Raw genomic sequence first — 19,912 nt, forward strand, 5'->3', positions numbered from 1 at the left:
TACGTGAAGACTTGAAGAATGTGAAGAAGTAAAGAGCTACAACGATGACATCATCCTTCCACTTGAGCTTAGTAATATTTTACTTGAACTGTTTCATTCCCAACGTATATTTCAAGTCGTGCATATTGAAAACATAACTGCGAAGCTGTGAATGATTATACTCTAGTAAGACATAGCATTAAGGAATTACAATACGAAGTATAATGTTTATCTTTTGAACTTCGTATATAAGACATCGACATAATCGTATGAATGTTATTGTGATTATGTGTATGGGTATGGGTGAAGATTTCGTTCTAGGAAACAATGTTTTACATTCGTTTAAAGGAAGTACAATTCATAAACTTGTTTTATGAATCGCAAGGGAAATCGCTAGGCTTATTGGTATTGTTATTCATTGAAAATATTTGGATTACCAATATGTGTGTTTAGTATAACCGCTCATAACTTGTTTATGTATCTTGGTAAAACTATTTACAAATGCCTGATTTTTGTACTGGTATGACTTTTATTAGTAAAACCGATCTTAAGTAATCACCTGGGATGGTATGATCGATATTTTTAATTAGTGTGACCATTCCTGGTCATTGGGTGACCGATCCTAGAACTTGGTTGGGACTAATCACAAGATGTGTAATCGATACTTATAGTAGGTTAACAAGTTTTAGTAATTGGCGTGACCGATCCTATAACTTGTGCAACCGATCACAAGTGGTAACCGATCCTGGTACTTAGTTAACAATGTTTTGGAAACTAATGTGACCGATCCTAGTAGCCACTTGGAGGTAGAACCGAAACTTGTTTTAGTAGAACCGTTAAACCCATGAATGGTGATTGAATGTTTTTGATCAATCACGTAGTTCTTGGAAATCAGATGAACCAATTCTAAACTTGTTTGGAAGTGTGGCAAATCAGTTCCAAGATTGTAAATATGAAAAAAGATTTACAAAGTAAAGATGTCGACATACTTTGAACATGTGCAGTAACTGTTATCTTTTATTGTTCAAAGATATTCCTTAATAACTAAAGGAGAATCCCGGATCGAAATAAATTGAGAATCTTTTAATTAAGGTTTTTAATTTTATATTCTTTTAATTTCCAGCAATTGAAATGCATATCTTTAGAAAATAAAATTGGTAGTGTGCATTACTAATTGGAGATTTTCTACTAAGATTTCGGTCAATATTTGGACAGAGCATTTTCAGGAATTTTGAAAACCGAATTTGGAAATATATTGCATATCTTGAGAGTATTTTTGGTTTTGGAAATTCCTTGGTGTCCAAACTTCCTTGGTCTATAAATATTGAAGTTTACATTTCGAGCAAACTAATCCTCTGAGCTAGCAAAACTACCTAGTTGTGTTGTTACTGGTGGAGCCGTCTACTCGGAGAGGAAAGTACCCTAATTAGGCGAAATCTCTTACGACCACTCGTTTTAAAGACTTCTTTGGGATTGGGAAGCTCTACGATTATCGTTGGTGGGAAACTAGATAATTGTAGTTTATTATTAGTTTTTGATTTATTTGATTGACTAACGGTTGTTGAGCTTTGATTGCACCTAGTTTGTTTATGCTTGAGAATCTTCTCTTCTGATATAAGATTCACTCAAACTAGATCGAAGTTTCGACAGAGATCTTTAGACTGTTTGTAGATCTAAAGACGTGATAATCCATTATTAACATACTCCGTTTTGTGTGCGATTAATCAAAAGAGATTCAAGTTGATTGTGTGCAGGTGTTTACTGAAGATCTAAGAAGATTTGAAGACAAAGAAGATTGTTTGTTTGAGTTCATAATCTTTGGTATGCACAAAACTTGATCGGCTTGGGATCCAACTATAATCAGTTTATCTTTGTGATAGATTGGATTAATTAGTTGAGTAGATCGACATCAATATATTGTCTTTGTGACTAAGAAGTATTGATTGCAAAATCTAGACAATTACTTTGGTAGTTGATAAATAGATAGATCTAAGAACCTGACAAAGGAGTGTATTGGGATAAACGGAAGAGCCTTTTGTCAAACTCATATCACGTTGTTTGAAAAGAGTTGTTACGGAACAAATTTGTTGTTCCTTTACTGTTTGAAATACGAACTAAAGGAATTGTTCCAAGTGCGTGACTTATTACAAGTTGGAGGCGCAGGGATACATACGGAACTAGGTGAACTATAAATTTAGTTGCTTGGTCTCAGCTATACGAAGTTGGTTTATATTTTGTATAGCGGCTTAATCTTGAGAGTATTCAGTTCTAGACAAGGTCCCGGGGTTTTTCTGCATTTGCGGTTTCCTCGTTAACAAAATCTTATTGTGTCTTTTACTTTTCTATTTCCGCAATTATAATTGTTTTTTATTATAATTAGAAGTAAAATACACAAACGTTAATTCCTAATTACTTGATAGCAATCCTATTGTGTTTGGTTAACTCCGAACCTATTATCAAGTAATCATACTTCGTTGTTGTATTGTCTCGATCTTGAATCCATAGTCAATCACACAAGTTATCTTGTTGTCGTATTGTCTCGATCTCGTATCCATAGACAATCACACGAAGTGTGAACCGGTTAGTTGTATTGTCTTGACTTAGTCCATAGACAATCACTTTCGGAGAAAGGACTTATTGGTGGAAAAGTTTTAGATTGAGGTATATTTGGGTACCTTCGTCTTTTCACTATTAAAGAATATGTTACTCTTGTTCGATGTTGGATACATATTGTATCGAGAAATATGACCCGTCACTATTTCTGGGAAAGAGTGTTGCAAAGGCTTGTAGCGTTGCGAAATTAATATTTAAGAAACAACACGAGCCTAGAACTAAGATTTGCATTCTTCGGTAAGCATGACTAACGTTATACAAAAAATTTATAGATGGTTCACTATGATAATTCTGGACTGTCCAACGAAGAACTGGTAAGTATCTTAATACCTTTGTCCTCATTGAGCAACTGCATCATAGTTTAATTAAAATCATATTAACTAACTTGTTGTTTATCTGTGTTTCAGAAAACCATGGATCAAGCCCATTTCATTGAACAAAACGGAAGAGAGTTTAAGCATTTTTAAATCAAGTTACCATATATGTATGTCTAAATGTAACAAGTAGCGCTTGATATAAAATGGTAGTATAATTTAAGGTCTAAAAATTTTCATCAATTAATATTATTTCCACTTCTTTGGCCTCCTTTATTTTTTCATTTGATATAACTTCCATTTAACGCGCTCGTGAACTGTTTCTCCTTTGTTTTTGAAACTTCGATTGTTAACTTTCAAGACTAAAGCTTTTCTTTGCCTTTTAACACCACATTTTCCTGGATTAACTTCTAAAACCTGCAAAACTCTTTCCTTTTTACCATTTTCAATTTTTTTTTAAAATTACCACATATCTTATGTACAACTGTCTCAAGTGACTTCACAGAAAAATGAAATTGCCTTATGGATATTTCAATAGAAAGATCTTATAGTGGAAAAAATTCAAGAGAAAATTAAATTTTGGTGTGAGTTGAATGTTTTAATGGATTAAATATTTATAGGGGAAAAATAGTCGTTGGGAATCCGACCGTTGCCTAATCAATTAGGGATGACCGGACCACATTGGGCCAAGCCTTGGCTCAACTAACTGATCCGGCCTATTTTCGCTTCGAAAAACCTCTCCCCCGTGAAAAATTAAGTTTGTCCATCCACCTGGCCTGGAAAACTAGAAACTTTGATGGTGCCCATTGAAGTTCTTTTTTTTTTTTGATCAGACAATAGCGGGAATTGAAGTTGCTCTTAACTAACATCTACAATTTAGCAATTTTTGCTGTCATAGTGGTTGTACATTGCTGGATTGTAGAGAAATTTGACAAACTATGGTCACTGACTCACCATAGTGCTTTCTTTTCGTGAACTCTCCTTAGAGAGCAAGGGTTACACCAACTCAGATTAGATGCGGCATGGTAAAAAAAATTTCCTAAGCAACCTGCCGTGGATTATGTATTCCATATTCATAGATACGATTTAGATAGTGGGAATTATATAAATTCCCCTCCTTCTCATGGACTTCAAAAATACCCTTGTCCACTATATTAATACCCCTAATCTAAAAACAAGTAAATTCAATTACAAGATACTTCCTTTAATACCCCTAATCTATTATATACTTCTTCTTCTTCATTATCTCCGCCACTACATCTTAACAGTCACCTCCGCCACCACCTCCACCGATCTCGTCATCATTTCCGGCAGCACCTCTTATGCTTCCAGCAAATCCATCACAAGCAGCAGCATCACCACCTGAATTAAATCGATTTTCACCTGATTCAGATCCAGAAATCAAGCTTGATAATCATTATTAACTGTTAATATTCCTCTTCTTTTGATGTTTTTTATAGATTCAATGGGTTTAGCTTTTCAATTGCAAGTACTTCTTCTCAATCGATAGAGTAACAAGCTCGAATTTAAGATCCATCAGCAACCCTAGTTTCGAATAATAGAGGTGAAGGTCGTGGCGGTGGTGAAGGAGGATATCAAATCTATGTTTTAATAGAAGAAGATGATGGTGGTGATGGTGGTGGTGGAGGAAGATACCATATCTACAATGATGGTGGTGGCGGCAGCGATGAAGGAGGTATGTATTTCAATCTATCAATTGATTATCTTCTTTTCTCTAGTTTGAGTTTATGTTGGTGGTGGTGGTATGTAGATGTAAACAGGTTAGAGCGATGAAATTGATGATGAAGATTGTGTTGGTTCTGGTTCGAATGATAAATTAAAATCAGTCATGAAGATAGTGGTGGTTCTGGTTGTTGTGGTGTTGGTGGAGATTCCGTGTGCTGCTGGTGGTGGTGGTGGTGATGGTGGTGAGGTTGGAACGATAAGTTGGTGTATACTACTTCATCAACTGTTGAAGTTAATGACTGAATCTATTTTGAATTGTCACAACACTGGTTGTGTATCAACTAATGTGTTGATGCTTTTTTCAGCGGATCAACTACCATTGTTGATCCCATTTATGGGTTCAACTCCTGTTGTTGACAACATTTTTTATGAGATCAATTACTGACTTCTATTGTTTAATGTTTGATGAATTGATTATTATTAGGGTTATACTCAAATTTTCTGATTGCAGTTACAAAGCAAAGAAATTGATGCTACTGTTGGTATTGCAGGTGAGCTGAATTTGATGTTATGGTGTTGAGATTCAGCTGTGAACTGATGGATGTGATATTACCATGGTTCTGAATCTGCTCTGAGTTTGACTGAAGGAGTTGGTGGTTTTGGAAGAATGAGGTATTATTTGTTGATGTCTGAAACAGAAGGAGTGGTGTTGGTTGATTTCAGATGAGTTGAGCATGGAGGTTTTTGGAATTCAAGTAGAGTGAGAAAGACTGTTGCATGTAAGGAATTGGTGATGGTAGTCTGAATATGCTGAGAAGATGTTGGATATGCTGACGCAGTTGTAGCTGGTAGCTGATTGCAATTGTCTATGAATTGCTGCTACAGAACATATTGTTGGGGTCAAGAAGCTACAAAACATATTGAAGGATGTTACCGTGAAATTGAAATGGTTAGGGTAGTTATTGTTGCTAAGTTTTATAATGCAACTGGTACTAGTGGTCTGGCATTGCAGGAAATGGAGTTGAAGTTGTAAATTGGTGGTGCTGAGATAATGAAATTGAGTTAGCAGCAGGAGTTTGAATAAAGATTGATGTTGTTGGTGTTTTTGCAGTTGAGCATGGAATGTATGAATGGGTTGGAGAAAAGATGTATGGGATATCCCAAAAGTGCGTGCCTCCATATCTCTATGATTTGTTGATTCCAAGTTTTAGTTTCAAACCATAACTACATGTATGATTTAACAATTTCATTTGATTGAATAGTGTGAGTTAAATTGCAAAAACTTTGAGGTAGTTATTTTTTGACGAACTTGTGGTGTAATGGTAACACACCTGACTCCACGTCAGAGAATGCGTGTTCGATTCACGTCAGGTTCATAATTTTAATACATCAATTTTTGGGATCAACTATAGTTGTTGACACCATATTTTGGGATCAACTTTAGTTGTTGACCCCATTCACTGGGATCACTTCCATTGTTGACACAAAAAAGTTGGAGTATTTTTTCACTTATCGTGTCAACAAAGGAAATTGATCAACTTTTGTTGTTGACACCAGATTCTGGAGTCAACTTTGGTTGTTGATCCCATTCAGTGGGATCAACTTCCATTGTTGACCCAAAAAAATTGGGAGTATTTTTCTGTTATTTTTTAACAAAGAAAGTTGATCAACTTTGGTTGTTGATACCAGATTTTTGGGATCAACTTTGGTTGTTGACTCCATTCATTGGGATCAAATTCCTTTGTTGATACACAAAAACTTGAATATGTACTAGTAAAGTTATTTTTGATAATTTTGGATCAACTTTAGTTGTTGACACCAAAATTTGGCGGTGGTGGCGGCGGCGGTGGCGGAGTGGTGGTGGCGATGGAGTGGCGGAGTGGTGGCGGTGGCGGCGGAGTGGTGGCGGTGACGACGGTGGCGGAGTGGTGGAGTGGTGGCGGCGGCGGAATGGTGGCGGTGGCGGAGTGGTGGTGGCGGTGCTGCTGGTGGTGGAATGGTGGTAGTGAAATGGTGGCGGTGGAATAATGGCGGTGAAGTTGATAGAGAAGAAAAAATTGTATTTTTGAAATGAAAAAATATAATATATAAGTGAGGGTATTAGTGTAATCTATTTTTATATGGATAAGATTTTTAAATGATAGAGGTATATGTATTGTTGTGTAAGGGTATATTTATTGGGTGTCAAGATTAGGGGTATTTAATTAATATATCCATTTAGATATTCCAAAAAAGTGGTGTTATTCAGGCAAAACAGAACACACATTTATATTTTTTTTTCTCTGGAGGAAGACAAGTATATCATTGCTCATTGCTCTTGTACAGATTAGATTGCACTGTTGACTAGTTTACGAATCATTCTAGCCAAAGGCAAAGGACACTTGGTAACAATGTCAATCCTAGTACTATTTGAAGCATAACTAAACAAAGACAAACTCAACATCCCAAGCTCCATAATGTTTAATCTAGAAGATAAAAAACCTTGCCAATAATAAGGATCCAAATCAAAGAAAGCATGAAAAAACTTTCTGGTTCCTTTCAAGTCGAGTTTTAAAAGAGTTTCCATTCCAAAACGGTAATACTCTCTACTGCATCTTTTATCCATAGGCCATAAACCATTCCAAACTCTTTGATGCATTTGAGACCCCCTAATCATTCTTGTTGATCCTAGACATTCAGCAATCACGTCTGCCAGTAGTGTTGATCGAGCTAAAGTTTGAGCCACCATGTAACCAGTCGATGGGTGTACTAAACCAGATGTTGCACCATGGCACAGTATACTTTGAGGTATGATAGGAAGAGGTCCTCCCATGGGAATCAAACATTTTTCGTCTTCTATCACTCTCTTTACTTTGATCCCTAAATGTCTTAGCCTGGCAACCATTCTGTTCTTCACTTCAGTGTAAGATAAAGCTGGTCTACTTACTAATGAAGTCTCCTCAAGAAAGATCAAATTTGAACTGAACGGCATTGCGTATAAGAACGTCGGGTGCTTATTGTTATTACCTCGTAAAACTGGCTCATTTCCTAAATGATCATCTCTCCAATCCATTAAAACCATTTTGTCTAGATCAAATGGATGTTCATCAACTTCAGACAAGATTCCATGAGCAATTTGATATCCATAGTTTCTTGATTCATTGAATTGCACGAAAGGACTACGAAATCCACTTGCATCAACAACCAAGCTCCCTTTCAGTTCCACCCCATCCTCGCATATTACCATGGACTCGAATTCCTGGTGCTCAATATTCCACACTTTGGATTCGAAGAACTTGACACCGTTTAATACCGATTTTTCTAGCAACTTTGTTTTCAGATCCTTACGATTAACGCGTCCATAAGGACGATCCAGGTACTTAGTTCTCTGATCACCAAGAAAGATAGTAGTCATCGGCCATGTCTTGTCCAAACAGTCTTCAAGACCTAAACTCTGAAACTCATCAACCCAAACTCCATAGTTATTAGGCCACATGGAAAGAGGTGAAGAATCGATGCAACAAACTCGAATTCCATACCCAGAGACTCTTTCAGCTAAACGAAGACCAGCCGGACCTGCACCGATGATGATTACGTCGTATTTTACGCGCTCGGATTTGTCATGAAAAGGTAAGTCGAAAGTTGAGAACTCCGGCTTTGATTCAGGCTTTAAATCTAGGAATGATTTTAGCGTTGATGTGATCCGAGTTCTGGGTTTGGTTTGTTTTCTTGAATTTGTCTCAGTCAGAGGATAGAGGTTTGGAGGTGCTTTGATGATGGGTGCTTTGAAAGGAGAAAACATTGGACACCTGAGAAAAGTTGCCATCAGAGAAATCTAAAAATAGGATTCAGTGGAGATGTGAAGATTTTGAGAAATTAGAATTCTTCCTGCCAAGTTTTTTCTATCGATGTTCTAACGAGATGAACTTTGGTATACAGACAAAAAGGCATCCCAAGGACTGTCAAAGCAAATTATGCTCTATTTCTCTCACTCTCTCACAGATGCAACTAACTACATAAAATATACTTAGAAAACTATGAGCTCATTCATCCATACATGATGCACCTCCTAAATCCCTCTAAATGAAATTCAGGTGGCATACCTCAAGGGGATAAAAAGTAGCCAACATTCATCATGTCAACGTGTAGTGGAAAACGAGTGGACATTGCACTATTACCAGTGAGAAATTGAACCATAACTTTTCTTTCTTCAAAACTTTAATCATCTTGATGAATTCTTGATGCATCCTAATGCCATCGGCAAAGATGAGTTAAAAAAGATAAACTACCATCATCAGTTTTGACGAAATGGGCTTCAAACAGGAAGAAAAGGTTTATGGGTATTGAACATACCCTTGGACTGCTGTTAATGTAAAAGTTCCACAGTTTGATTTTGGAATGAGATGAATCGGCAAGCTTGCTGGTCACACTGAACTAAGTTATATAAATAAAAGAAACGTGTATCAGGATCATGTAGATCAACAAAAGAATTAGACAATCTGAATATTAAAAGCTGCAAGCTTATAGAAGGGAGCGAAGCATATGCACGAGCTTTAGACATAAATCAACATGGAAAGCACAAGCTGAACTTTGACAATTTATCATGAAAACTATACAGAAGTCCAACAATATTTTACAGGAAATGAAGATAAATTTGCAAGTAGTAACCAACCAGCAAAAATATGCAGTGGACCTGTGATAAAGAACTTGAGCAAATAGAACTTCAGTTCTGTGATTTTCATGAGGCTCTTGGGATGCAATCACACTTGAGAAATCTGAATCTTGAGATAATAGAGGCAAGCAACAATTCTGAATTTTAGATACTGCAAACCCTTGCAGACGATCAATACCAGGTTTTAGTTCAAGAACGACATGAAGGAAGAGTGATGCCTCCACAACAAGCAGCGATAATCAAGTACAGCACAAAAATAATCACACCTGTTAACATGGCCCTGCAAAGTGAAAAAAAGAGAGTCAACTATGCAATTCATAGACTTAGGTGCCATGATAATGATAAAGGTGACAAGTTCCAATGATATTTCCGTGTGGAAGTAATCCTTTTCACCCTATTAACATCAGAAAAAAAGACGAGAGGGAGTTACTCACAACAGCTTCACATTTTTCATCCAAAGAGCTCGGCGAAGACGCCTAGACTGTTTCCTAAAATGAAAGGTACTATCTTGCATTGTGGCAGTTTTATCAACCAGAAGTTCTACTCTATCACCTCTGTCAAGTATTTTATCAATATTGTCGACCATGATGGTACGTACCTGAAAACCAAACCGTAACATGATCAGCATAAAAAAAAAGAGCCAGTAAGATGAATTTATACCACATACCAAGCAAAGTAAAGAGGAATAAGGGCCCAAAGAGTGTTTCAATAATGAAAATAACTCGAACATAACTTTTCAAGTAAATCAACAATCGGAAAATGGTGATTATTTTCCATGTTTTATTTGAGCAAGCTAGAAAGGAAGAAATGAAGTAACTATCCACTCTTGTAGAGTGCAACCAGGAACTAGGAACCAATACAACGATAAAGTAAGGGGTATAGACCTCTCAATTTACTATTACAACAACAAACATCAAAGTATTTTATTTATTTCTGAAAAGTAAAAATTAAGAAAAGATTCTATCACAAAAAGGATACTTGCCTCTTCAACTTCGCCTCTTACATGGTCAAGAGCATCTGCACTGGGATTACTAGAGAAAAATTCCATCTCCTGATGTAGGACTCTTGAAAAGTCATCGTTCATTGCATAAGCAGGCGCAGTGTGAGCTACTCTGCCGTAGTTTTTCATAAATCGCATATGAATGTCCTCCAAGTATGAGAAAGGAATTCTCCCTAAGCCAAATAGATAAACATATCATCAGATCGACAGAAATTTGTTCAATGACATACAAAACGTAGATACGTATCTCAGACGGCATCATGTGCTACAACTAGATATGCACTATACCAAGTAAAGCTTCAAGGAATAACTGACATACCATAGGGATTAAATTGTAGTACTACAGGAACCTTGAGTAGACTCAGTATAGTCATCATTAACATACCATGTGTATAACGTTCAAACAACATAACAGGTCTTATACTGGCAGATCAAATACCATAAACATATCATATGCGTATAACGTTTAAACAACATAACAGGTCTCATACTGGCATATCAAATACCATGATTCGGGCATACTTAATGAGAAGGTTAATTATATGAATATGATGAAAGGAATAGATTTAAAGATAAAGAAGTAGAAATTATCAAGGTTTCAAACATGAAAATAGCAGATTCCATCATGTCAGTTGTGTAATATCAGCGGATAAGGAAAATAATCATGCTACATGAAGCATTAATGTCCCTAAGGCTTTACACCAAAAACAATTCATCCACAGTTACACCAAATTACATACTGCATAGAACATGTCTCAAGACATCAATCAAGTTACACATTATGCTTTTATATGATACTAGAAAGAAGAGCATAATCATAATTATTGGTGAAAAACTCTTATCAACAAGCAAAATTGCAAAAATGTGAGCTCTAGACACGACTGTGCAACCTCAACGTCTTGCACTTCAATCAACACTCCAAAAAAAAGACACCTCAAACTTTTTTGTTTTTATATAGAATAGAATGAACTAATCAAGTACTGAAAAAACTCTAATTTCTCCCAAATTGGGCTCTTACAATCACCAACCAGAACCCTAAATTAAAATCTCAAAACCAACCCAATATTATCAATGACTTAACAGGTTGAGGAAATCATCTCAATCGAAATATAATGATTACACAATTTAACATCAAGAACACAGGAAATTAATTTAGGAAAAACTACTTACTTCCGAAGGTGTCATTGGCCATGCAAAGGAAAGTAATCCCATCGATTTTCAAAATATGAAAAATATACCGATCTTGTGAAAAACAAAGCCTAGTTTCAGCTTCAGATGGTAATTTCTCTAAGATCCTTCTACAAACAGCACCTGTATTCCCAGATACAGCACTAAATTCTGCTAATACTACACTTCCTCTCGCTACTACAGCATATACTATCGCCATCCCTTTCAATCAATTCTCAAAAATTAAAATTAGGTTTTCTGTTTCATCAAATCAAACAAACAACCTAAATTCTCCCCAAAAACTCAAAACTGAGGAGAGAGAGAGAGAGAAATTAGTTGAGGAGAAGAGCCGTTCTCTCTTCTCTCAACAAGAAGTCCAAAGTGGTCCCACACATACACTTATTCCACGTGCACCTGCACATGATCCCTTGGAATCCTCGTTGTTGTTATTCAACTCACTGAGTTGACTCAGTAACTCAACTCGACAACTGTCCGCCTCTAACAACATCCGGGTGCCCTAGTGATTGTGGTGTTCTTTTATATAACCTTCGATTTAGCGCCATAGCTCACACAAAAAAGAAAAGAACAATCACTAGAGTTGCTGCAATCCTTCAAGAGTAAAGATGTGGGGAAACGCAGAAGGAGAAGCTCCTGAAGTTACTGTGGAAACATCCATGGGTTCTTTTACAATTGAGGTCTGTTTTCTCTCTCAATTTCAGCTCTATTTTCTCTCTGTAGGTCTAGGTTTTTGATAAATATTGATGGGTTTTGTTTTGGGTTTTTCTTTTTTTCTGTGTTATAAAGCTTTACTATAAGCATGCACCAAGAACTTGCAGAAACTTCTTGGAGCTATCTAGAAGGGGTTACTATGACAACGTTAAACTTCATCGAATTATTAAGGTACTACTCACTTGTTGTCGATATTTTTTGCTTATTCTTTTTTTCAGTAGATGATTTTTTGTTTGGCTGATTTTGTGTGTTTGTGTGTATGAATTAGGATTTTATTGTACAAGGAGGAGATCCTACTGGGACTGGCAGAGGAGGAGAATCAATATATGGGTATTCATCTTCTTTCTTCTTCTTTCAATTTCTAGGGTTTCTGTTGCTTTTTGTGATTTGGGTATGGTTAGGTTACTCAAACTTAGTTTTTAGATGTTTGTTGCGTATGATGAAATTAGGGCATGGAATTTTTTTGTAGTGAAGAGAGACCAAGGAAGTGAGGGTTTTTTGAGGTTAACTAGTAGCTGCTTCCACGGTAGGTGCAGATGTAAGTTTTAACCTAATTCCTAGTGTCAAGGCAGTGGAAGAAATTGGAACGAACTGTAGTTACTTTTTGCTTGCGAGACACTGATAGGAATTACTTTTGGTCACCACAAAAGGACCTCCTATGTTGGCTGCTAAGATAGCGAGAAAGTTGTGCTCCCTGGCGAATTCGAAAACTTCGAATTTGAGTGTAATTTGATACTATCAATCTCTAGCATGAACTACCTGTTAGTGCAAAGTATGTGGGTTCTTTTGATTTGAAGGTGTGCTTATATAGCCTATTTTCTCTTTATTAGTCTTTGACTCAATTTTTATAATTTTATGCAGTTCAAAGTTTGAAGATGAGATAACAACACAGTTGAAGCATACTGGAGCTGGTATTCTATCCATGGCAAATGCTGGTCCGAATACGAATGGAAGTCAGTTCTTCATTACCCTGGCACCCACTCCATCACTGGATGGTAATTAACCTTTTTCTTCTCTTCCATTTAAATTGCTTCTTAATTGGAATTATCATCAGATTGCTGTAATTGCTTTCAAATAGTACGATTTGTGTCACGCTGAATTGACATTGGCGGTAGGTCTTACTCCATCTCCTACCAAGCTTCAAATGGCCATACGTATTTCTATCATGTCATCCCATTTCCTAAAGTATATATCTCACAATTGATTAGATTTGTAGGGTTCCCAGATCTTCTCACTTTAACCGAGTGAAACCTCTGTAGGAGTTATATTGCTACTGCTTCAAACTTAAAAGTTAAATTTCCTTACTATTTCTCACTTTTCCAGGTAAACATACAATTTTCGGGAGAATTTGTAAAGGGATGGAAATCGTCAAAAGACTTGGCAGTGTTCAAACTAATAATAATGACAGGTATGCTTCTGTGGGCTATGCCTTTTCTTTTGAGTTCTTTTGACTATAATAATATGAAATGCATCTTCCTGAGCATGGACCATCATGGGAGCTCTTAGGTTAGAAGTGATTGTGTACAATTAGTGATTGTCTAGATTTTCCTGGAATCCAAATGTAATAACTTCATTCCGAAGACTCTTTATGTTGGATAAAATCTGTTGCATGAGTGGACCAGCCATCTGTATCTGTACTGTAAAATGCTTTAGATACCTGTATTTCTCCTGGCATGTATATCCATTTTTGATTGGGCAATTGGGTAGGGGGGTGAGCAATTCCCGTTCCCTTATTTTAAGAGGTGAAATCTTATTCAAAAGAAAAAGAACTCTACACTAATTACATAGGAGTACTAACCTTTATCTTTTGTAGTAAGATCAAGATACTTCTTGCTTTTGCAATTCTAGTAACAAAATACTTTTAGCCTAGGACTGATCTTTAAGTCAAACAGCTTATTTTTCTCTGTCGTTTCCTTCACTTTTTATTGATTGATGTTGACATTGAAGTGCCATCTGATTTCCAGACCCATTCATGATGTCAAGATACTGAGGACCTCAGTTAAAGATTGATGCTCTAAAGGTGTGAATTGCTGACTTGCTGGATGGAAGCTCACAACATCTTTGGCAACATGGAGTTTTTTCCCAGACCCTTCTGTTGTTTCTCTAAATAGTTGCAGTGGCTTTCGAACACCATTTTTCTTAGTTAGAAGTGGCTATTATATACTTTCTTGTAAAACTGCACACCTGTATTGACCTTTGAGTTTATATTCTCCAACATACCATAATGCTAGATTTGATTGCTACACTTAGTACACTACCTTTATATCTTGGATTATAATTGCTGATAGATGAGGATGGACACCAATTATTACTTGCAAGTTATTCATAGTTTAAGAATCTTTTGATGCAAAAGGATTGTCACTTGGATGAAACGAGCAATTGAAGTAAGTTCTTGAACTTAGGTTTACATTCACAATCTCACAGAAATTTCCTGTTCATGGAATGATTCAAAGCAAGCTAGTATACTGCCAATCCTTACTAGAAAATTAGAAGAAACAGAAAAAACCTAAGTTGGTTAATATTACCCATTTTACAAGAACTTCATCTAAACTGTAGTAATCTTTACATAGGATAGCCCAATTGTTGATACCCTGATGAAGAATATCCTTGATCAAAAAACGATCTTGGCAGGTCGATTGACATGCCCATTTTCATTGAACTGTCAGATGCTGACCCAACCTTAGATTGATCATTTTGTGGTGGAGGAACAGTGCGGGTCTCGACAGTGGTTATGTCATGGATGCTTGATCTTTTCTTTTCTTTCTTCATTGAGTTCAGGCGAAGATAATACTTCTGAGCATGACTAGCAACTTGAGTAGGTGTTCTTGACATTACAGCATTTCTTGATATACTTCTCCAGTCACCCTTCCCATATCTCTTCAATCCAATTAGAAAAAGCCTGTCACACAAAAATTAGTAGCTTGTCAGTGTTCAGACTAATATCAGTCTGGTCAAGTTGTTCACCTAGTCAGGAATCATTTGCTACAAAGTATCTATTTCTAGATTCCTTTAGAGAGTAAAGAGGAAAGTACTTACTTGTGTTCTTCTTCAGTCCAGGGAATCCCCTTTTTTCTCTCCTCTGTATTATTTTTCGACTTTGATGCAAAAGAAATTTGATTCGACCTTCTCCCACTATCAGAACCCCAAGTCTTTGAAAACGAAACGTTGTTGCCAGCATAATCATCCTCATAACGAGGCAATTCAACTCTTCCTGAATCAATTTCTGTCACATCATGGATCAAAGCTTCATAGTGTTCTCGAATTTCCCATGGTGTTTTCCCTGGAACATGAGCAGCAATTTTTCTCCATCTATCCGGTGTTCCTTCAGGGAAAATTGCAACAGCTTGCTCAAACAACTTATCTAAAGAACGAGGCCATGGTGTTCGAGACGAATAAAATTGCGACGACTGCTGCATCGCTGATGGAAGATAATTAGAACCCATCATCATAAAATCTTCTTGAAACATCTAAGTTGCTGAATCTGTTCAAAAAAATTTCTTGTTTTGGCGGGTAAGGGGAATAAGGAAGAAGAAGATGAAGATGAGAGGTGTTTGGTTGGAAGGTTTTCTTTGAAGTTTTAGCTGAACACGTTTTCTTCTTTTATAGCTAGAAATGAAACCTGTTTAAGTTACACGTGTACAATATATCCGATTTTGACCAAAAGAAATGTCATTATTTAATCAACTTTTTCTTGTTACAAAGACATAAACAAACATAGTGCTGATGAGTCACAGGAACATCTGATAGAGATGTGAAATAGTCGGTTTACTTGTGGTTCTAGCTCTAGCAAATCAACTAGAACAGAGGTGGGTTCCCATGAACTAAATATGATTCTGGTCGGTTTTAAGATATTTTGGTTCTTATTCTTCTTCTTCAAAAGATTGTTACTTTGGTGTCAGAAGGATAACAACTTTAACTATGGTGGGCTCTGATATGATAGAATCTCCAACTACCACTTTACTGGAATTAAAGTTGAGTTTTGTTACGTTGAGATGAATATCATCGCAACAAATTGCTCTGTATTGTGAATTTGCAACTTGTTATTGTCAGTGGAAGTCAATGCTTATCTCACTTGCAACCTATAGTCAATGTAAAAATTTCTCTTGCAACCTAATATGTAGAGTGTGAAAAGCATAGCATTAAGACGCGTCTCAGTATTTGGTCAGTTTCTTAGTATTCCGCCAATTAGTGGCACCAATATGTTTTCACAAGAATCAAATACCTTTTAAGAAGAAAGTAATTCCCGCCATATGTAATATGTTGCATGAGAAATTTCCAAGTTTACATATAAGACAAAATAACTTTTACATATAAGCTCATGGTAGTGTGAAACATAGCTGACACCATAGCGGTTGCATTTCGCTGCATTCCAGAGATATCTCCAACAAGCCTTGCGCCATAGTGTTTGCTCGAAAGAACCGCATATTTGTGACACTTGAGTGACCTCTAGAGGTGACTTACAGTTGTACGGGCAGATTCATGGATCAAGTCCAGACGACTTTTTTAAGTTAATTATTAGCCGGACATGCCAAAACAGGCACTATTCCAGTCGACAAGCAGTGCATCACTGTTATGAGTAACTGGATTATTAAATAAAAGCTTAGTGGTTGAGATAAACTCGTAACCAAACACATGTACTATTCAGAACGACAACAGACGTGTAATAACAGCTGGTGACACGTTGTCGAAACATTCCTCTTGAGTAGTAGGGTTGAGTCAGTGGACGTTATCCAGAACAAGAATGTATAATGAATAACAAGTCAAAAAATACTTTCTAATTTAAATCATACGTGTGTTACACTATACTTTCTTTTAGTGGAGGACCCTAAAAATGGAAGTCGGCTGTGATGCAAGGGAGATTAGCATTCCACTTCATTCCACCAACTTAAAAGAGGGTCTTTCCTCTTCTTCTCGTTTTTTTATAATTTGTCAGGATAAGATTAAGAATTGAGTTTATGAACATCGACAGACATCGTCATCTCAGCTGTGGTCGTGAAGTTAGGTGTGTTAAATTTCGAAGCCGATAACGAAAATTTTAATCAAATAAAAATTAAATGAGTCAATAAATAAAATAAATCAATGGTACTGCCCAGGCTCGAACTGGGGACCTTCAGTGTGTAAGACTGACGTGATAACCGACTACACCACAGCACCTTTTGTTTAGAAATCGTCAATTTCCAATTATATCAGTAAAGCCCTCGAGAAATTATGAGACCGGTATTTTATGGACCGATTACGGATCTCACCAAGGGCTGATGACAAACTGGCAAAACCACACACCAAGGGACCATCGCGATGGAAAACAGCCCAATGATCACGAGTTCACGACGCTTTTAAAGGATGGTTTGGGCAGCATTCCGTTGTATGTTGTGCAACACCCCCTTAAGCATCATCCTTCATGGCTATAGCACGATGATATTACTCTCTCCGTACCATATATATTAGTATAACACGCACGCGTGATGCGCCTGCCAACCTGCCCTTACGTTACAAAAGCTATAAAACATTACAATATTTTTGGGAAAGAATCTGCCTTCGAAAGCAGCACAACGTAGGTGCCTATGCACTAAAAGACCACCAACTAACCTCCATCTAAAGGTACTTTTGTTTCTGTACTCCAAAATCAACAGGGGTGTCTGCTTTGACCAAATCATTATGGACATCATTAGCTATGTCCTTCATTATCCACATTGATTATCCTGAGACTACTTTCAGTAAAGAATCAAAAACTCTGTCCTGCAATCCGATAAACACCAATTAAATAACGTAACATGTCCAATTGTACAAAGTAAACATAAAATTCTTCACGATTCATTTACATAGCCTAAACACCTGAAACTAAATGCAGAAGATGTCTGAGACTTAGCTGAAGAGCATGACCCACTTTATCGAGTCATTTTATCCAACACTTAAGCTGGTTTATCTCCTCCTTGATACTCAATACTTAAATCAGTGAAATGAAAGTGATCGTATAAATTTGGACAACAACCTTTCTTCATAGCCTCTCCAAGAAAGCAAAACCCATGATTCACTATTGCATAATTGACTGATGCTAAGTGGTGAGTTTCTGCAGCCTTTGATAAACTCTAAGCAGTGACATCAAATAGAAGAACAATAATGAAGTTCCAGAATAAGTCACTGCATGAACCATTCTTATGACTTAAGAATGATAATAGTGGAGAATTTGTTGGCATCCCAACATCGCTAACTCACCTTAATAGTATCTCGCAACTGCAACTGCTAAAGCATCAAATCCTGTTCTGTAAGCAAAGATGAACAGCCACCGCCATCAGTAAATTCCCATACCTCTCCGAGCAGCTACATGAATAAAAGCAATTATTTTGTTAACAGTTTATATATGATGTCTAATTGACGTACACGATGAGTTTATTACTTGGGAGCCTTCTATAGAGCTATGGATTTTCAGTTAGAGATGGCCGGAAAGCAAGAACAAAGTGCATTTTTAAGATTGAGCTTTGTTTGTCTCTCTCAAGAATTCGGCGTTGATGTAGATCATGAGCTCTTTCATGTGGGTCCAAGCCATGGCGAAGTTGCCTTTTCCTTTCACTTATCATATCCATTTTCTCCCGCGTGCTCTGCAATTCGAAGACTTCTACAGAGTTCTGGTACAGTGTTGTGCTCTGTAGATATTTCTATCAACTCTTGATTCGAGTTTGCTCTATGATTCTAGGGCTACGACGGGGAACAAAGACTTGTTTTCCTTCCATTACTACAAAGATGTACTGCCTGGATCAAAAATCAAAAAATAAAACTTATGTTGCTCATGTTCTGTGTGGCACAAACATGTATAGGCTGAACCAAAAATCAAAAGAGATACTGAACAATTGTCAAACAAACAAATGAGGTTTACAAACAGAATGAACAAACAACTGAGCTAGGGGGATTCGACATTCACAATTGTCCAGGACTTGTTTGCCTTGTATTACACATCTTCGTTACATCTCCTATAACTATCTGAAATGGACTAACATACGCAACTTCAGTGAACATTCATTTAAACTTCAGTTCAATCTATACAGCTCATTCAACTTGAGTTTCTACCGATTTCAATCAAAGATGTACCAATTTAAGCAAACTAGTTAGCTAACCCATTTACTCCGTTCAAAAATCATAATTTCACAACTACAACAAACCCATTAATTCATTACTCATTCCTAAAGATGAACCCACCTAAATAAAACCCCAAATTTAGAAGTAAAATTCACAGAATCAGAATTTCAATTTCGGTACCCAAAAATCGGTGACTGGAATACCCTAACTAAAAATAATTAGGTTATAGTTAGGAATTTGACTAACCTTTCTGTAGAATGAGAAATGGGCAGCAATTGCAATGGTTCCTGAAATTGAGAAAGCAAAATTCGAAATTCAGGTCAAAATCATAGGTTGAAATCGACGATTGATATATTTTCAAAATTAGAGAACAAAAAAGACTTACTTGGATTCAAAAATTATTTTAAACCTCTGATTTCCGTAGCCTTTGTTCTTCTTTCATGGTGAGAAGGAGGTGTTTCAGAAGAAAAGAGAATAGTCCGAGAAAGAAGACGGACAAAAGAAACTGTTTTTCTATTGTGAACTAATGTTACGATTGTAACCTCTGGTGCACAATTTAGACGGTAGGAATCGGCGAGGGTAGTTACGTAAAAGAGGGTGGCCATGGTCCAAAAAACCCCTCTTTTCTTTATATTAGTAAGATATAGCGAAAATATATAAAATCTAAAAAATAAAAATCTAATTTTTTTTTCTGTTTTACCC

The 19,912-nt window shown here is 36.6% G+C and overlaps 5 protein-coding genes, 1 long non-coding RNA gene and 1 other non-coding gene across 10 annotated transcripts; 2 read left to right on the forward strand and 5 right to left on the reverse strand.

Annotated features, from left to right (window-relative positions):
* Positions 1-2,864: 2,864 nt before the first annotated feature.
* On the forward strand, positions 2,865-5,625 carry LOC113338475. The gene is made up of 7 exons (XM_026583890.1): positions 2,865-2,906; positions 3,000-3,043; positions 4,469-4,602; positions 4,715-4,839; positions 5,104-5,143; positions 5,240-5,264; positions 5,478-5,625. The coding sequence occupies exons 1-7, from the start codon at positions 2,865-2,867 to the stop codon at positions 5,623-5,625; spliced, it is 558 nt and encodes a 185-aa protein (XP_026439675.1).
* Positions 5,626-6,845: 1,220 nt separating this feature from the next.
* LOC113338828 (capsanthin/capsorubin synthase, chromoplastic-like) lies at positions 6,846-9,357 on the reverse strand. Of its 3 annotated transcripts, none has more exons than XM_026584221.1 (3): positions 9,244-9,357; positions 8,750-9,005; positions 6,846-8,380 (listed from the first exon to the last, which is right to left on the reverse strand). In XM_026584221.1, the coding sequence occupies exon 3, from the start codon at positions 8,371-8,373 to the stop codon at positions 6,919-6,921; it is 1,455 nt and encodes a 484-aa protein (XP_026440006.1). In that variant the 5' UTR covers positions 8,374-8,380; positions 8,750-9,005; positions 9,244-9,357; the 3' UTR covers positions 6,846-6,918. The 3 variants fall into 3 exon arrangements, with proteins under 3 accessions (XP_026440006.1, XP_026440005.1, XP_026440003.1); XM_026584220.1 differs by having other exon boundaries at positions 8,675-9,005; XM_026584218.1 differs by lacking the exons at positions 8,750-9,005; positions 9,244-9,357 and having other exon boundaries at positions 6,846-8,639.
* LOC113338829 (vesicle-associated membrane protein 714-like) lies at positions 9,044-11,763 on the reverse strand. Its single transcript, XM_026584222.1, has 4 exons — positions 11,414-11,763; positions 10,226-10,416; positions 9,678-9,841; positions 9,044-9,523 (listed from the first exon to the last, which is right to left on the reverse strand). Exons 1-4 carry the CDS (start codon positions 11,628-11,630, stop codon positions 9,433-9,435), a joined length of 663 nt encoding a protein of 220 aa, XP_026440007.1. The 5' UTR covers positions 11,631-11,763; the 3' UTR covers positions 9,044-9,432.
* Positions 11,764-11,963: 200 nt separating this feature from the next.
* Positions 11,964-14,422, forward strand: LOC113338910 (peptidyl-prolyl cis-trans isomerase CYP18-2-like). The gene is made up of 6 exons (XM_026584305.1): positions 11,964-12,105; positions 12,215-12,310; positions 12,408-12,469; positions 13,001-13,134; positions 13,463-13,547; positions 14,104-14,422. The coding sequence occupies exons 1-6, from the start codon at positions 12,034-12,036 to the stop codon at positions 14,147-14,149; spliced, it is 495 nt and encodes a 164-aa protein (XP_026440090.1). The 5' UTR covers positions 11,964-12,033; the 3' UTR covers positions 14,150-14,422.
* A 72-nt stretch (positions 14,423-14,494) lies between these two features.
* On the reverse strand, positions 14,495-15,717 carry LOC113338909 (transcription factor SRM1-like). The gene is made up of 2 exons (XM_026584304.1): positions 15,176-15,717; positions 14,495-15,038 (listed from the first exon to the last, which is right to left on the reverse strand). Exons 1-2 carry the CDS (start codon positions 15,604-15,606, stop codon positions 14,702-14,704), a joined length of 768 nt encoding a protein of 255 aa, XP_026440089.1. The 5' UTR covers positions 15,607-15,717; the 3' UTR covers positions 14,495-14,701.
* A 1,472-nt stretch (positions 15,718-17,189) lies between these two features.
* Positions 17,190-19,725, reverse strand: LOC113339022. 2 transcript variants are annotated; one of them, XR_003354918.1, is made up of 5 exons: positions 19,596-19,725; positions 19,457-19,497; positions 18,534-18,886; positions 17,726-18,457; positions 17,190-17,615 (listed from the first exon to the last, which is right to left on the reverse strand). It is a non-coding gene; the product is annotated as an uncharacterized LOC113339022 (long non-coding RNA). The 2 variants fall into 2 exon arrangements; XR_003354917.1 differs by lacking the exon at positions 17,190-17,615 and having other exon boundaries at positions 17,872-18,225; positions 18,353-18,457.
* TRNAV-UAC lies at positions 17,220-17,293 on the reverse strand. The gene has a single exon. It is a non-coding gene; the product is annotated as a tRNA-Val (tRNA).
* Positions 19,726-19,912: the final 187 nt, after the last annotated feature.

The sequence above is a fragment of the Papaver somniferum genome, unplaced genomic scaffold (genome assembly GCF_003573695.1).
Source record: "Papaver somniferum cultivar HN1 unplaced genomic scaffold, ASM357369v1 unplaced-scaffold_19, whole genome shotgun sequence".
Taxonomy (NCBI): Eukaryota; Viridiplantae; Streptophyta; class Magnoliopsida; order Ranunculales; family Papaveraceae; genus Papaver; species Papaver somniferum.

Bases quoted from the DNA above. Each gene is read 5' to 3' on its own strand.
- LOC113338909 (XM_026584304.1), bottom strand. From the start codon at position 15,606: ATGTTTCAAGAAGATTTTATGATGATGGGTTCTAATTATCTTCCATCA. The intron at 15,039-15,175 runs GTAAGTACTTTC...TTTGTGTGACAG, and splicing joins TGGACTGAAGAAGAACACAA to GCTTTTTCTAATTGGATTGA.
- LOC113338910 (XM_026584305.1), top strand. From the start codon at position 12,034: ATGTGGGGAAACGCAGAAGGAGAAGCTCCTGAAGTTACTGTGGAAACA. The intron at 12,106-12,214 runs GTCTGTTTTCTC...TGTGTTATAAAG, and splicing joins TGGGTTCTTTTACAATTGAG to CTTTACTATAAGCATGCACC. The intron at 13,135-13,462 runs GTAATTAACCTT...TCACTTTTCCAG, and splicing joins ACCCACTCCATCACTGGATG to GTAAACATACAATTTTCGGG.
- LOC113338829 (XM_026584222.1), bottom strand. From the start codon at position 11,630: ATGGCGATAGTATATGCTGTAGTAGCGAGAGGAAGTGTAGTATTAGCA. The intron at 10,417-11,413 runs GTAAGTAGTTTT...TATTTGGCTTAG, and splicing joins GGCCAATGACACCTTCGGAA to GGAGAATTCCTTTCTCATAC. The intron at 9,524-9,677 runs GTGAGTAACTCC...TTCACTTTGCAG, and splicing joins ATGAAAAATGTGAAGCTGTT to GGCCATGTTAACAGGTGTGA.
- LOC113338828 (XM_026584218.1), bottom strand. From the start codon at position 8,397: ATGGCAACTTTTCTCAGGTGTCCAATGTTTTCTCCTTTCAAAGCACCC.
- LOC113338475 (XM_026583890.1), top strand. From the start codon at position 2,865: ATGGTTCACTATGATAATTCTGGACTGTCCAACGAAGAACTG. The intron at 3,044-4,468 runs GTTTAAGCATTT...TTCGAATAATAG, and splicing joins ATTGAACAAAACGGAAGAGA to AGGTGAAGGTCGTGGCGGTG. The intron at 5,144-5,239 runs GTGAGCTGAATT...GTTTGACTGAAG, and splicing joins TGCTACTGTTGGTATTGCAG to GAGTTGGTGGTTTTGGAAGA.